Source organism: Narcine bancroftii, chromosome 3 (assembly GCF_036971445.1).
Source record: "Narcine bancroftii isolate sNarBan1 chromosome 3, sNarBan1.hap1, whole genome shotgun sequence".
In the NCBI taxonomy this organism is placed as follows: Eukaryota; Metazoa; Chordata; class Chondrichthyes; order Torpediniformes; family Narcinidae; genus Narcine; species Narcine bancroftii.
In genome coordinates, this window is record NC_091471.1 from 110,094,348 (window position 1) to 110,111,209 (window position 16,862).

The following is a 16,862-nucleotide window of genomic DNA, read 5'->3' on the forward strand; positions in this document are numbered from 1 at the left end:
TTGCAGTGTTTCCTACAAAGTGTAAGGTAGCTCTCGTGTCCAAATCCCACTCCAAGGAAATCTGCAGGTGCTGCACCGTGACCCTAACCGTGAGAGGCACAAAGTATAAAAACTTTGAACTGCTTGTGACACCCCACCTCTGCTCACCAGTCATACTGGGGCTGGATTTCCAATGTCAGCTAACAAGTGTACTCATGTAGTTTGGTGGGCCCCATTCTCCCCTCAGGGTCAGAAACAATTAATTCCTGGATGATCTGCTCACCTCTCCGAACACAGCCAATCAGACACTGGAATGCCGTCCATGGCACCCTACCTGCAATCTGGCCACCCTCTAGGTCCCTCCAACAACCCCCCCACCCCCTGTTAGAGAACCTCACCCCTAACTGCAAAGCGGTTGGCATGAAAAGTAGGCAATAAAGTCCAGGGGTTAGCGAGTTTATAAAAGTTGAAGTAAGGTGGCTTCTAGCAGAGGGCATTATAGAGCCCAGTAACAGCCCCTGGAGGGCACAAGTGGTGGTTAAGAGTGGGAGAAGCACTGGATGGTCCTCGATTACAGCCAAACCATCAACAGGTTTACCTTATTGGACACCAATAAGGTGTCCAAATATCAAATTCAGTTTGTGAAGGTCACATTCTCAATAGCCAGGAAGTGTATAGCGGTTACGTGTAAATCTGGCTCCCAACTAAGTATCGCACAATAGAATATAGAAATACAATGTTGCATTCCCCTGGAGAAAATCATCTAAAATTTATGGAGGAGATATGACACATTTGTTGAAGTGAGGCACATAACTGCATAGATAGAATTCACACCCCCTCCCTTCCAGAATAAGAAAAAAAAACAATCTGTCCCAGCAGGTAAAGAATTAAGAGTATGAAATGAGGAACGTAGTGCAGATGACATGTGTTTTTTGCCCCTGCTTGTTTTTATTTAATATCCGAGGTCCTCTAACTTTGAGGAGGATTGTTGTCTTTGTCGGTACTTCAGGTAGTTTTTGTATGTCTGTATTTTTATATTTTTGTATTTGTATAATTTAAGGGACAGGGAGGGGAGGGTGTAAGGAGGGGGAAATAAGGACTCTATAAATCATACTACGTGGAAAGAGAATGTAAAATTTTGCTTATTGGATATCTTTGGAAAATCAAATATAAAATATTCAGGAAAAGGATGAGATTGCCAAGGTGCACACCATTGATAAATCTATCCCTTTCCAAGTGGAGAGCAATGCTTCCAATGTCACCATGGCCACCATGCTGAACCAAGGAGGCAGGCCCATGACATTCTTTTCCTGGACCCTAAAGGGCCTCGAGCTCAGGCACTTGAGAAGGAGGCCCAGGCTATAAGTGGAGGCTGTGCTCCACTGGAGACACTATTTGGTCAGCAGACTGTTCACCCTGCTGATGGACCAGAGAGCCGTTGTATTTATGTTTAACAATAAACAGTGGGGAAGATTAAAAATGACAATATAGTGAGGTAGAGAATTGAACTGTCCACCTACGTTTATGAGATCTTGTACTGGCCAGGGTAGCTCAATGAGCCCCTTTTGCTCTGTCCTGGGGGACCTGCACCAGGACATAGGTAGATTGCCTCCAACCCCTCCACAATGGCCTTTGCTATCCCAGGATCACCAGGCTCTACTACTTTGTGAGGGCCCACAACCTCACCCATTCAGTGGAGGAGATCAAGGTGCTGACCCATAACTGCTCGGTCTGTGCGGAGTGCAAGCCGCACTTCTACCAGCTGGTGAAGGCTCAGCTAATCAAGGCATCTCGCCCCTTTGAACATCTCAGCATAGACTTCCAAGGGCCCCTTCCCATCCACGTGTACTTCCTAAATATCATGGATGAGCGCTCACGCTTCCCATTTGCCATTCCCTGCCCAGAAATGACCACGCCCATGGTCAATAAAGCTCTCTGCAATCTCTTCACCTTGTTTGGGTACCCCATTTATGTTCACAGTGATTGGGGATCCTCATTCATGAGTGAGGAGTTGCGCAAATACTTCCTGTCCAAGGGAATAGCCACAGCAGGATCACCAGCTACAACCCCCGCAAGAACAGGTAGATGGAAAGGGAGAATGGCACGATCTAGAGGGCAATTCTCTTGGCTCAAAAGAGATCCCTGTCTCCCAAAGGAACGAGGTCTTTCTAGAGGCGCTATACACCACCACGTCCATTTTCTGTATGGCTATGAACACCACATCACAAGAAACTGTTCTCCTTCCCTAGGTCAGCATCAGGAACCATGCTCCAGTTTGGCTAATGACCGCAGGGCCGGTGCTTCTCCACAGACATGTTAAGACCCACAAGGCAGACCAGCTGGTTGAGGAAGTGCATCTCCTGCATGCGAACCCCCAATACGCCCGAGTACAGTACCCAGGCGGGAAGACATGATGTCCGTCCAGAACCTGGTTCGAGCAGAGGAGGTGCATCTAGAAGCCTTCATTGGTAACCAGCCAGTCCCATGTATCGTCAAGATGAATGACCTCTTGAACCCACCTCTACTACCCCTCAGGCCTCTGCTCCCTCGACCCCTACAACCACGAACTGAACCCCCAACACCCCCACATCCCCGAAACCCATTCAGACCAACTCAGTTCAGCCCCCAGACATTTTGCCCGCCATACAGGTCACTGTCCCACAGGAGCTGACAATGAAGCAACCAGTGCTCCAGCGATCACAGCAGCCGATAAAGCTGGTGAATCTTTGAACTATTAAAGACTGCACAACCTGTAATGATGGGTGCTGTCCCCCTTCACCCCACCGGACTTAATCTGAAAAGAAGGGGTGAATGTGGTAGAACACGGTAGTGCAGGTGTAACCTCACTGGATTGTACAGGCTGGCCCACATCCGACACTGTAACTCCTCCCAGTAAGATTCAAATAAAGGCAAAGAGCCCTAGTCTCCTCCCTTCACACCACCCTTGGATCAGGCCATGTCAAGATGTGCCTGATATTTCATGGAATTAAAGCCTTCAAACACTTGCTTCGAGTCTGCTTGTGGATATTGATCGCACAACAGGTTAAAAGGTTGATTCATCTGAACAACCTATAAAGCCTCGAATTTCACCAAAGCTATCTTGTTAAGCTTTCCAAAGCCTTCCTGTGATAGCAAATTCAAATATTTTAAAAAGCGCATCTTAACACGCAGTTTGTATCTATGCACCGAGAATATCCAGTGTACCCGTATGTTATCTAAAGTGCAATAACTCGTATAGCAAACCCCACCACATTAAACCCAGTGGTGTGGGCTTGTTGAAATAAGCCCGAGTACACCATCAACCTGCACACTGTGACTTGGGCAGTTTCAGGGGTGCAGTGCTATCAGATTCCTGGCACCGCCCTATCACTCAGATTTCAGTTTTTCAGCAGAGAGTGAGACATTTAGTCAATGGATCAAAGGAGAAATGTTTACTTGAATGTGTTTGCCAATAATTGTGAGCAGCAGGCACAATAGAACTGGGTAGGAGGTGGGATAACGGGAGGGTTCCTTGTCAACCATGAACGTGATGGGTTGAACCGTGGCCGCAACCCCCGGTCCGTGTCTTATTCAAGAGGAATGCCTTTTGTCAGCTTTAGCGGTAAGGCCTTAGCGGGTCAGGCCAGGTGCAGGACGAGGCAGTCTTCGATAGAATGGGGAGCAGCCTGACCCGCGGAGAGCCCTGAGCGGCGCAGGAGTAGCAGCCCAGGTGGGGAAGGTGGACATGGGCAGTGGGGGAAAAGGGGAAGCTGGGATGGGGCTGCCTCTGCCGCTGCCACCGCGTTGCCACGGGGCAGAACTTCACCGCTGTGTGAGGGCATAGAGAGTGACCCTCAGCCCTCCAGTGATGAAACACAACGCCCTCCTGTCTTCAGCAGGCCAGACTCGGGGGGGTGAGAGGGGAGGTGGGCAAGATGCGCCAAGCTCCTTACTCCATCCTGTATACGTGTAGTGTCCGAGCATCAGTGTGCAGTGTCCAAACAGCAGGGACCATCGGTTCTGGTCAAAAGTAGGGGAGACATGAAGAGGGTGAGGGATACACTGGCCGGGTCCAGGGTTCAGGGGAGAAACAGAAGATCATGAGAGCGGTCAAAGAAGAGAGTGGTGTTTCTTCACAAACAAAATAAAATCATCTGGTGGTTTGAGAAAGTAGCGTGAACCTGATTATACAGGAAGGTGGTTAAATGAGTGAAGTAGAAAATGTTCAGAGGAGTGAGGAGAGAGCAGGGGGTTGGAGGGAGAGAGAGAAATGTTTTGTGCTTTTCATTTTTTCTACTAAACAGGTTTTTGAAAATGGAAGTTGGGAATTATTTGGGGGAAGTTGGGAATTGGCCTTGCCTAGTGTGCAAAATAGTCTAGCACCGGTCTTGCATATATTCATCAACAGTCCTGATTCTCTTACCAATGTAGAAGACAATTTACAGCAGTCCCTCAAAACTCCGTCAAGGTCACCACTTTCCCCTTTTGGCCAAACCCCAGACAGCTTTTAATTACCTCTAAGGTGACATTGCAAAAGCCGCCATGCACGCAGTAGACGAGAATGTACCTTTCCAAGTGGAAAGTGATGCTTCAGACATAGCCCTGGCCACTACCTTCAATCAGACAGGCAGGCCGGTTGCATTTTTCTCACAGGCACTTCAAGGCCACGAACTCCAGAACCCATCAGGCCACTGTAGAAGCCTTAAGGCACTGGAGGCACTACCTGGCTGGTAGAAGATTTAAGCTCCTCACGGACCAGCGCTCTGTCGCATTCATGTTCAGCAACAGCAGGAGGGCAAAATCAAGAATGACAAAATTGCTAGGTAGAGGATCGAGCTCTCCACTTACGGTTCTGACATCGCCTACTGGCCAAGGGCCCTTAACTATCCTCCAGATGCCTTGTCCAGGGGATGCTGTGACTCTGCACACACCGGTCAACTGTGAACCATACACAATGAGCTCTGCCATCCAGGGGTCATCTGCATGGCTCATTTTGTCAAGATCTGCAACTTGCCCTACTCAATAGAAGATGTCAGGGAAATGACCAGGTCATGCCAGGTCTATGCGGAGTGCAAGTCGCACTTTTCTCGCCCCGCAAAAGCGCACCTGATTAAATCATCCAGGCCCTTTGAACGGCTCAGCGCCGATTTTAAGGAACCTCTCCCATCCACGAACAGGAAGATCTACTTTCTCTCAGTCATCGATGAGTACTCCCGCATCCCATTCACCATCCCGTGCGCAGACATGTTTGCCTCATCTGTTAAGAAGGCCCTAGACTCTATTTTCACCCTGTTCGGGTTTCCCGGCTATATTCATAGCGACCGGGGCTCAGCCTTCATGAGCGACGAGCTGTGTCAGTACCTGCTGGTGAAGGGCATCGCATCCAGCAGGACTACCAATTACAACCCCCAGGGGAACGGGCAGGTTGAAAAAGAGAATGCCATGATCTGGTAGGCTGTCAAACTTTCCCTGAAGCAAAAAGGCCTTCCAGACTCGTGCTGGCAGGATGTCCTCCCCATCGCGCTCCACTCAATTCAGTCACTGCTCTGCACTGCGACCAATGCTACTCCTCATGAGCTCATGTTTTCATTTGACAGAAGGTTGGCATCAGGGACTACACTCCCAGCCAGTCTCACTAGTCCTGGTCCACTCCTTCTCAAGAAGCACATGAGGAGAAGCAAGACCGACCCCCAGGTGGAAAGTGTGAAACTGTTCCATGCCAACCCCATGTACGCTTACGTGGAGTACCTGGAAGGCATGGAAGACATGGTCTCCATGGGGACCTGGCACCCACCAGAACAGTGGATCCATTGCCTCAGGTGCCCCATGAGCTGCCAAGCTCTTTCTTCCCACCTCCGCTCAGGGGACCCAGTTCAGGAGGAGAGTGGACCCTCCTCTATTGTCGAACTGGAGCCCCAGCCCACTACCCTTCCATCACAGGTGGACCAGGAGACTCAAGGAGCCCAAGGACCCCCAGTGCAAAGGTGCTCAACCAGGATCTGCAGACCCCTGGATCGCCTAGTATTGTAAATATTTCTCTTCTGTGTCTATTACCGGCTTCTGATCCTTGTTCTCTTCATCCACAGACCCTTAATTCCGAAGGAAGGGGTGAATGTAGTGAACTGGGATTCACTAAAAGTCTCCTGTACTGACAATTGGTCCCATTTCCCGGGGGCTCAGATATAACCCTGGTTTCCTGCCTAAACCCAGAACCCCTCTGAAGCTTGTTCATGAACCCTACCTGTGTTGTAAGCTAATAAAAACATTAGTTCTTCCCTCTAGTCAAGTGTGAGGTTTTATCTGCGCTACAATCACACCAACATCATACGTCCTCTGTCCTCTCATCATCTTCCACCAGACCCAATGCAAACCCTGACATGTTGGCTTCTTCCTGAGTCCTTTCGCGCTGAAGATGTCCTTTCACACCTCCTCTCCCTTTGGGGTTTAGTCACTGTCTACTTTTAAACAGGACATAATCCTGAGTTATGGGGGAATTAATTTTGTTTTTGTGGCAATAGTTGTCATATTATAAAGACTACTTACCTGACATAGACATTTTTATCTCTTTCTACCAGTCCAATAAACGGTATACCATAGTTGTTAAACTGATTTTTTAAAACATATATATAAATAACAGTGATGGCCTGTTCCTGGGTGTTGAACCTGTTAAGTTAACCCTTCTAAAATACTCAACTAAGTTGCTATGAAAGGCCTAGATCTTCATTAAATTGGTAACCATGTTTAATAATTTAAAACCATTTCAATTATTAAAACTTAAAGAACTTAACACAATATTTCTTCACCTGATAGTTAGCTCAATATTGTCAATAAACAGGACCAAACAAATTCTGTTATTTGGACATTAACATGATTTTAAAATATGTTACATTGTCTGTGGAAGTCATGCAGAGCAAAGTGTCAGATGTGAATCAGCATCACACAGCACAGATCCTATATCTAGAATTCAGGGACCTGTTATTGATGCTGCAGTAAAAGTACAAAATCCAGAGCCTATTGTAATATTCAATGCAGATGAACATGTTTTACATTTTTAATGCACTCAAATATTTATCCTCTATTTGCACCACCTGTCTGTTGGGGCAGTTCAGAACCTCATAGGTAGAGTTGCTGTATATGGAGGGCATTGTGATTAACTGCTGGTGCGAGGGGCCTGATTGAGGGTGGTTCGGGGGGGGGGGGGGGGGGGGGAGGGGGGAAGGTGGTTCCCAGGTACAACTATGATGATGGAGCTTGGATCAGGTTTGTGAATTGCTACATTTCTTAGGTCAAAATTTAACATATAATCAGATTAAATTTATGTTTTAATCTAAACTGACCTTCAATAACAGATCTCAACAGAACTTCATTGAGTTTAATACACAGTCACAGCTGTAGATGGCATGTCAAATTTCTGGGATTTACAGTGATTGATCAACACACCAATGATTCATATAGCTTTCCTTCAAAGATGTCCATAGTTTGATTTCCTGACTGGAAAATTAATTAATGCCAAGTATTTGTACTTGGTGAACCAGAGAGATTATTGAGCATGTACTAATTAATAGGAGTAGAGCACAATTTAAGTTCATTAGAATTTCACTCCAGCATTTTTCCTCTTGAAGTAACAGATGTCTGTAATTCTGTTGATGTTTGCCCAATTCTTTCGTTTAAACTCATTACATGCCATCAGAGAGCCCAGAGAAACTGGCGGACCCAATCACAACATGGCCTTGTCATTTTCTTCAAAGTTTTCACCCTCTTCCTGCCAAAGATAAATTTATGATTTAAAAAAAAGAATGTGATATTCAAAAACTTCTCTTTGGCTTCCTTCTACACCAAGTTCAGGTGATAATGGGAAACTGTGCTTGCAGTCCAGTGTGATCTTAAAGCAATGCTGCATTGTTATAGGTTCCATTCTTTGGAATAAATACCGAAATGAAACTGCAGCTGTCATTTTTATAGCATCAGTTTATTTCTCCAACACAGAACCTGAAATGACAATCTCCTCCTGCAGCCAATACCACTAATACAGATCATTTATTCACCTGCAAACAGATTGCCAGGCAGTGCTAGTGTGAGGTTGCTGCCACATTTCCCTAAGTAAAACCAACTACACTCTATCTTTGTTTCAAGAAAGCAGGCATTGCATAATGTAAAATTATTTTTGAACTTTTAAACTTTAAGGAAAAATAAGATCCTAAAACTCACCAGTCCAGCAATGGGAGTTGGCAGACGATTGATCTTCTTCACAGCCCCAGGCTTTATGGCATTTAATAACCTATGATTAAAAATAAAAAGACTCAAAATTTATTTGCCTCATTTTTTTTTGGCTGAAGCTAATTGTATGAAGTCGGTCTCAGCCAGAAAACTTGCTTGCAATTAATAAATGATCTATCAAGTTACTGGAATAAATAAATATTGCAGACAGGTGGAAAGTTGAATAAAGTCTAATTTTTGCAGAGCTCCTGGAAAAACAAACCCAAATGTTTCTGTACACTGAATGCATGCATGAGTCATGTAAATACTGATGTCAGTTAACCCTATTGCACCGTAATGGAGACTTCAAAAATATTGATATAAAGAGAAACAACAATCCAGAATTTCAAAAAAGCACAGACAATTTAGAATTGACAATAGATGCATCAATACAGAATGGTGCTCTCACCTTATATTACCAAAAGTAAAATCTCTGTATGTGTACATGCTATAACCTAATCCAAGTCTCAATTTAGAACTGTCAGGCATCAGCAATTAAGGTGAATCTTGAGTGGTTAACTCTTAATGTTACATTAATTGACGGTGAAGCAAACAATAGTTTAATATAATTACTTTTTATCCAATTATAACAAAACAAAAATTGTAATCTGGTAAATGTCAATCTCAGGAAGTACCCATTCAACTCCATTCACCTTTGTTCTGTCTGCATTAAAGCCAGAATCATTTATTATTTGAAGCCAAACAAGCTGCGGTATCTGTTGACACCTTTAAGGGGTGCTTTATCACTTTAGGTTTTGGCAATATGGGAGTTTATTTTGGCTTCTCACATTTTGGTGGAATGTGAAGGGAAGGCAAAGCGATTTCCATGAGTTATTCAAACTCCTTCACACTGCTTCCTGGCCGCTGACACTGCTCAAAATTACGAGAGTCAGCCCTATAATTATGATCGAGTCTGCTTTACAGTGGATTATGAGAGATAATGTTTCACTATTGAAACCTTCTTATTGGTGGGTCATGAATTCAATTGCTTCTATAGTGCATCCATTGTGCATCTGTACTGCGGAAACAAATCTACTCATGCAAAATTTCAAAGCCCATGTGGATTGGTTAGTTTCATACAGATTCTGGCATAAAATCTGTACCCAAGAGGCCAACATGTAGTAGAAAACTAGCATCAGAAGTTCAGAATGCTTTGTAGCCTGAACCTGAGGCTAGAGAGTAACATATGAAAGCACAGCACTTTGCCCCAGCAAGCAGCCTAACGACTTTTTTTGCCAGTTAGTATTTATTAGTATAAATATTCTTATTAATTAGAATTGTAAATGTTAGAGAACAAAGGATGCAAATACAGTATAACATGGTCACTTTGGGAAAATGTGCTTTTTCCAGGGCTCTATTACAATAAAAGAAGAAATTATATGAATAAAATTATCAAAAGCACTTTGCCTGGCACATCAATTGTCTAGTCCTAAAAAATATAATTAAAAACATGTTTGGTTTTCTGGGTTCAGGCCATGCACTTTTCAAATGCATGCAATTATAGATTTTTCAGGATCACGTAATGAGAATAAAAGGAACAAACATGAAGAAGGAATTAATCCTCTGGATTTACTCTTGAAGAAGCATTACTGAATTATTCCACCAGTATCCTTTCCTTCAAAATTATTGTGAATGAAAAGGACATAAAGGAGAGAACTATGATTAACTCTAGAACTAAGAAAATATTGTCACGCTTGTGCACAACTCCCTGCATGATGGCTACTGCTGTTTACTTTCTCTTTATATCATCTTCATTACCACCATTATCAGTTTTACTCTTAAAGTGTTCTGTCCTGTCCCATGCTCCCACCTTTAAGCTACTAGTCTCTTGTCTCCACTTGTACATTCCCACTTTACAGCTTCTTTTGGCATACAGCAGTTTGGGAATGCCATGAAAGGAAAGTGGAAGGCTCTGTTTGTCTTTTTTAAGAGCAGTAATAAAGGCATAACCAACTTATATAGCACATCTCTTTTAACATTTCTCCTTTAATCACGACATGAAATGCTGTTTGATCCACAATGATCACTGTTTTGTTCAGTCACCTCTGGTGAACCTAGATGTTCCTTCTTTTGTTTTTTTTTACATGCTGTCATTACCATCATTATCCAGGTACGATACATTAATTTGGTTATGTAGGGAAGTAGCATCGATCTTTAACTTTCTACCTTCCCTTTAAGTAGTTGTTACTTTGCTGTGGCATTTTCCATTCATTGAGGCCCACATGACCTGACATTTCCTTCAGTTGAACAAACTCATTGCCTTTAACAGAGTGAAATATTCCACGATAATTCTTATCACATCAGGAGATACAAGGATGGATGATGGAAAAACGATTTAATGGATGGAGGATAGAGAGGTGGAATGCCCAGGAGATTTAGTGCAGAGTTCTCAAACTAACATTGCAGCTAAATACACGAAGCAATTAAAATTAGGAACATAGGGTGAGACTTGGAGGAGCATGGCTGTTTGGAGAAGGCAATCAATTGTGGGTCGGGAGGGGGCAGCAAGTAGAAATTAAATATTTGAATAGGATGATGGAAATTTTTAATTTGAAGCAAGCTTAGAGGTAATGGGAAAATGAACGTGGCTGTGTAACGTTGATGACAAGTTTACATAAGAAAGAAGCTGACTGAGCAAGCTGTGCATTGGAATAATTACATCTGGAGATAACAAGAGCATGGATGAGAGTTCCAGTGGCAGATTAGCTAAGAAAAGATTAGAGCCATTCTACTTTCAAGAGATGGAAATCTTAATTGGAGAATAAATATCTAGATCGAAACTTCCCCAAGTAGCAAAATTGCAAACAGTCAGACAGTTGCCAAAGAAAGAGATATGGGGTCAACAAAAGGAAAATTAATTCAGCTGTAACCTGATGGATCTGCTCATTCAATTTTAATTCCACTGATTTTAATGGTTGATAAGTAGACAGGTTTTACAATAGATGGGAAATACTGCCCAGATAGTTGATGATTAAAACTTGGATGCCTCTGGTCTTGACCATACTGCCTGGAAAATGAAAAATGTGCATCTTCCTGGAAATGATCCTGCCTCAAGTGACTGTTGGTCCAGTTCTCTTCTGAAGACGCTCACTGATTTTATTTTCCACTGAACAGGACCCATCCGGCTTATCACTTGAGCCACCTCCCTTCAACCAGTCCGTCCCCCCCCCCCCCAACTCCCACTACTTTCTCCATCCCTCATATGGTCCATTATAAATGCAGCAGAGTAGTTGATATTTGCTTGGTTCCCACCCTGGATATATGAGGGTACCACACATCTGAGGAGGTGAACAGCAGCCTGTGATGTATCATCACACTCCCCAACTGAAATGTCATTTAAATTATTCATGTATATTGCAGCATGTGGTCACCCTGTTATTTTAGCTCAAAATCCTCCCATTCATTTTCAGCTTCATGGCTGAGCTCTAGAATGCCACTTTTTATTTATTTTCCCTTCTCAAGAACCTAAAGCTTTTCCATTTTCCTCTCAAACTGCTGTGTATACCATTCATCCACACTCTGAAATGTTCTGTGTTGCTTTTCTGTAAACGTGGCACAGAAATGCAAATAATTATGACTGTCAAGTCAACCAGGAGAAATCTATTTTGCGGCATAATTTTGGGTTACCAGTGGGATTTCTTGCCTGCCAAAAGGAAACTCAGGAAATTGAAGCTTATCCCCTCTATAATTTCATGACCATTAAGTTAAAAAATTATGTAGTGTTTATCCCTACAGCTCCTGTGTGTATTCTTTGATAATGCATGAAACTCAGAAAATAATGCAATAATTTCTAAGTATTTAGATCTGAAGATACAGCATCACCATCAAATACTTACAAAATAACAACCCATCATTCAACTTTGTGAACTCTTGCTACATTGAATTATTTGTTTTTCTGTTGTTAGAAGCAGCAAATATGGTAACATGAAATTATTTTACAAACAAAGAATTTCTGGAACCACAATTCTCTTTACGGTAATTCTTTAAAAGGAATGTAGCATATTTAAAGCAAAAATTAGTTGCTGGAGAAACTCAGTGGGTCAGACATCATTTGTGAAGGGACTCCTTCTTATTAGTCCCATCTTTCCAGCAATTCGCCCTTAGGTTTCCATGCCTATTGATTCAAGTGCTCATTTTGATGCTTTTTAAAGGTTGTCAATGACTCTATCCACCACCCTCCCAGACGGTGGCAGTCTATATCAGATCCTTGGGAAGTTGTGGTGGAATGAAGTACTGCGGTCATGTCCTCACTGGGCTGGGCAGGCTGGCCCGCCTACTGTACCTGTAGCTCCTCCCCATAAGATCCCCTAATAAGGGCCGAGAGCCCTCGTCTCCTCCCTCATACCTGCCTTGGATGTGAACCAGCAGCATGTAGAGACATGTCTGTCTTCTGAGCAATAAAGGCTTTGACTCTTGCTTCGTGTCTGCGAGTGGTCATTGATCGCGTTACAATTTATTGATCAGAATTTTAAAGTGCCATGGACAAGGCAATCCAAATGGAGAAGCTGGAGGTCAATTCAAAGGAACCAGAAGCCTCCATAAAGTTTGATATGTAGCTACACTATTTAAAGGCCTACCTGAGGTGCCACAAAATCACAGCCAATAATGAATGGTACGATGTGTTCCTCGCAGTGGTGGGCCACTGAGCCTACTAAATAATTTGTGATTGCACTGGATAGTAAGAGGCAATAGCCCTACTCAGTCAGCAGAACAGAGCCCTGAGGAATGCAATATATGCATACCTCCACCTGGGCTCCCAATGCCAGGACCCAGGTGAGTTGGTCGACAATTTTGTGAGGGTTATGCAGGAGCTGGGGCGAGACTGTGGGTGGCCGGGATGTGACTGCAGCAACCTACCAGGGGAAGCTCATCTGTGACGAGGTAGTCACTGTCTTCCGCTCCCATCAAATGAGGGAATGACTCCTGGAGAAAGGCGATCGGTCCCTGCAGGAAGTGGTGCACCCAAAAGGATATGGAGGCTTACTCAGTGGGCCACATGACTGCTAAGTGGGGAGAATGGGTGACACCATCTTGGGACTCGAGGCCTCTGACTGCCGCTGCCACCACTGAGCACATGAAGTGCAACTACTGCAGACAAAGCAAACACCTGGGAAACTACTGCCCAGCCCATGGCATGATCTGCTCGAACTGCCAAAGGAAAGGACACCATGCCAGGATATGTTGCTCTAAGCCCCACTTTAGCAGTGCCACATGCGGACCAGGACCCATGTCGCCATCTTGGGCCAACCCACTTCTGCCATCATTTCTGGTTGCTGAGAATCAAACTTCTGGACCAGGGACGCAGTGACATGGGGTGACGTCATGTCTGGCTTCACTTCCAGACTCCACCAAAGAAGACCTCATCTTGGAAGCAGATACAACAGAGACAGAGGAATTGAGAGAAAGGAATAGAATCCTTGCAGGGGACTGGGTGTGAAGAAGTATAGTTGATGTATTTGTGGGAGTAGGTAGGTTTATAAAAAATGTCTGTAGAAAGCTTGTCTCCCGGACGGAGACAGAGAGATCAAGAAAGGGGAGAGTGTCACCAGAGATGGACCAAGTGAATCTGAGGTCAGGATGAAAGTTAGCAGCAAAGTGAATAAAATTGACAAGCTCATTATTGGTGCACAAGGCAGCACTAACAGAGTTGTGAATATAGCAAAAGAAGAGTTGAGGAGCCTTACCTGTGTAGACTTGCACATAGATTGCTCCACAAAGCCAACAAAAAGGCAGGCATAGCTTGGACCCATGCAGGTAGCCATGGCTACTCCTTTGATTTGGAGAAAGTGGGATGAGTCAAAGGAGAAGTTATTGAGGGTAAGAACAATTTCTGCTGGGGGAGGCGGGTGGTGGTGAAGGGGGACTGGTTAAGACTCTTGTCAAGAAAGAATCAAGGAGTTTTGAGACCTATATAGGGGATGGAAGTGTAAAAAGATGGTAACTTCTTTGTGTCTAAAGAGTGTTCCTTTCATCCAACTTGCCTCAGAAAATCTCTCCATGGCTTTTGCCTCAGAAAACAATCTATTTAGTGCAGCCACTGAAGGTGGACTGATCTTGTGTTCAGATTGAAATTAATTCCATAAATTGATTAGCAATACAAGGTCAGTGAAAATGATGCAGTCAGAAAGAAAAACAAGGGGAGTTGGAAAACCTAAGGCACAGATTTGACAGAAACAGACAACAAGGAATAATAGTTTTGTTGCTGCCAAAACACAAGAGAGGCAGTGGGCACTAAAGTTCTGTGGCAGCCATGAAGTGTGTTTCTATGGAGTGACTCACTTCTAGGAGATGCCATGGCTGTGAGGTGAGAGCTACTTTCAGGATCAGTGCAGGTAAAATTTTACTAATTGATTCAGGGTGAAAGCTACCTTCACAACTTGAATGTTGCGTTTTTCTCCAATTTCTATTATTTGTGACTCAGTTCAATTAGACACCAAAAACACTAGAAAAAAGGAGAATCCCAGTTTCAAAATACCAATGTTCTCTTCTTAACCCACTTTCTGATGATGATGATAAATGATAACGACAACTGTATTTTCCTTGTTCAATAATTAATGATTTCAATAATAGGTCATAAAGCATCCTATTACTTAACATGGAGCCCCCCATTGGTCCAGGGCCTGACTACTGAGGTCAATAATCATCCCATATAACCATATAACCACTTACAGCACAGAACAGGCCAGTTCGGCCCTATTAGTCCATGCCGTAGCAAATCCCCACCCTCCTAGTCCCACTGACCAGCACCCAGTCCATACCCCTCTAGTCCCCTCCTATCCATGTAACGATCCAGTCTTTCCTTAAATGTAACCAATGATCCCGCCTCGACCACGTCTGCCGGAAGCTCATTCCACATCCCCACCACCCTCTGCGTAAAGAAATTTCCCCTCATGTTCCCCTTATAATTTTCCCCCTTCAATCTTAAACCATGTCCTCTAGTTTGAATCTCCCCCTTTCTTAATTGAAAAAGCCTATCCACATTTACTCTGTCTGTCCCTTTTAAAATCTTAAACACCTCTATCAAGTCCCCTCTCAATCTTCTACGCTCCAGAGAAAAAAGCCCCAGACTGCACAACCTTTCCCTGGAACTCAGACCCTGAAATCCTGTCAACATTCTCGTGAACCTTCTCTGCACTCTCTCTATTTTTTTTATATCTTTCCTATAATTTGGTGACCAAAATTGTACACAGTACTCCAAATTTGGCCTCACCAATGCCTTGTACAATTTCATCATAACCTCCCTATTCTTGAATTCAATACTCCGATTTATGAAGGCCAACATTCCAAATGCCTTCTTCACCACACCATCTACCTGAGTATCAGCCTTGAGGGTACTATTTACCATAACTCCTAAATCCCTTTGTTGCTCTGCACTCCTCAATTGTCTACCATTCAATGTATATGACCTATTTAAATTTGCCTTTCCAAAATGTAGCACCTCACATTTATCTGTATTAAATTCCATCAGCCATTTCTCAGCCCACACCTCCAGCCTTCCTAAATCACCTTTTAATCTACGGTAATCTACCTCACTGTCCACAACACCACCAATCTTTGTGTCATCCACAAACTTGCTTATCCAATTCTCCACCCCTACATCCAGATCGTTATTATATATAACAAATAATAGTGGACCCAGGACTGAACCCTGAGGAACTCCACTAGTCACCGGCCTCCAATTGGACAAACAATTTTCTACCACTTCTCTCTGACACCTCCCATCCAACCACTGCTGAATCCATTTCACTACCTCCTTATTTATATCTAATGCCTCCACCTTTTTTCCTAACCTCCTGTGGGGAACTTTGTCGAAAGCTTTACTAAAGTCCAAATAGACAACATCCACAGCTCTTGACTTTCTGCACCCTGGCTCCCAGATAAAAGGCACCGATTTCTGGCAAGCCATAAAATCACCTCCACCATTTTATACACAGTATTAAAGCACCATAGCCTTTAGACAAGATCTACATTTCTACTTTTAGAACTATTAGGCATCATGTAACATTTTACAACTCTCCTGGCAACATGGCCTCATATTCATAAAAATAAAGAAATTTCCCATTCTGGTGTGCTCTAATTCATTATTATTTTACAAAATTGGAAAATGCGTTTGAGGTTTCAAATTAACTTTATTGTGACAAATTAGATTGAGTTTGGCTTTATACAAACATTCAAATGTTTTCTATCTGTTCTGATGGATATGATGTTGTTAGAGACCACTGGCATTTTTGAAAGGGTCACCCAGCTAATTGATAACATAAATCATTTTGAGACAAAAACAATATGACAGAGAAATTGAAATACACAATACAATCTATTTTTTTTTCATTGTTATGCACCTAGGTCTTTCTTTTCTCTTGTGAAATAGAATTCTAAACATTCCCGCAGTAAACCAGAAATTCAACTCTGCACCTCAAACCATGAATCTCTTTGACATATCTGCCACAATTTCTGGTTCAGACAGGCAACTAATAATTTCATAAAAACTGAAATTGCTGGAAACACTCAGCAGGACAGTCACCATCTCTGGAAATGAAGTATATTTTTCACTTCAGTAGAACCCTCCTCAAAGCATTGCTTAAGGGTTATGTGGTAGCTAGTTTAAACCATGTCCAGGAATCTTTTATATCTGCTTCATGGTGCAGAAA

General features: G+C 43.3%; 1 protein-coding gene across 2 annotated transcripts in view; it reads right to left on the bottom strand.

The window, feature by feature from the left end:
* The window catches only part of limch1b (LIM and calponin homology domains 1b), a 415,809-nt gene that overhangs the window by 190,895 nt on the left and 208,052 nt on the right, over positions 1–16,862 (bottom strand). For both annotated transcript variants that reach the window (XM_069924806.1, XM_069924805.1), the window contains exon 3: positions 8,167–8,236. In XM_069924806.1, the coding sequence (XP_069780907.1) occupies positions 8,167–8,236 (70 nt within the window). The remainder of the gene's footprint in view (positions 1–8,166; positions 8,237–16,862) is intronic.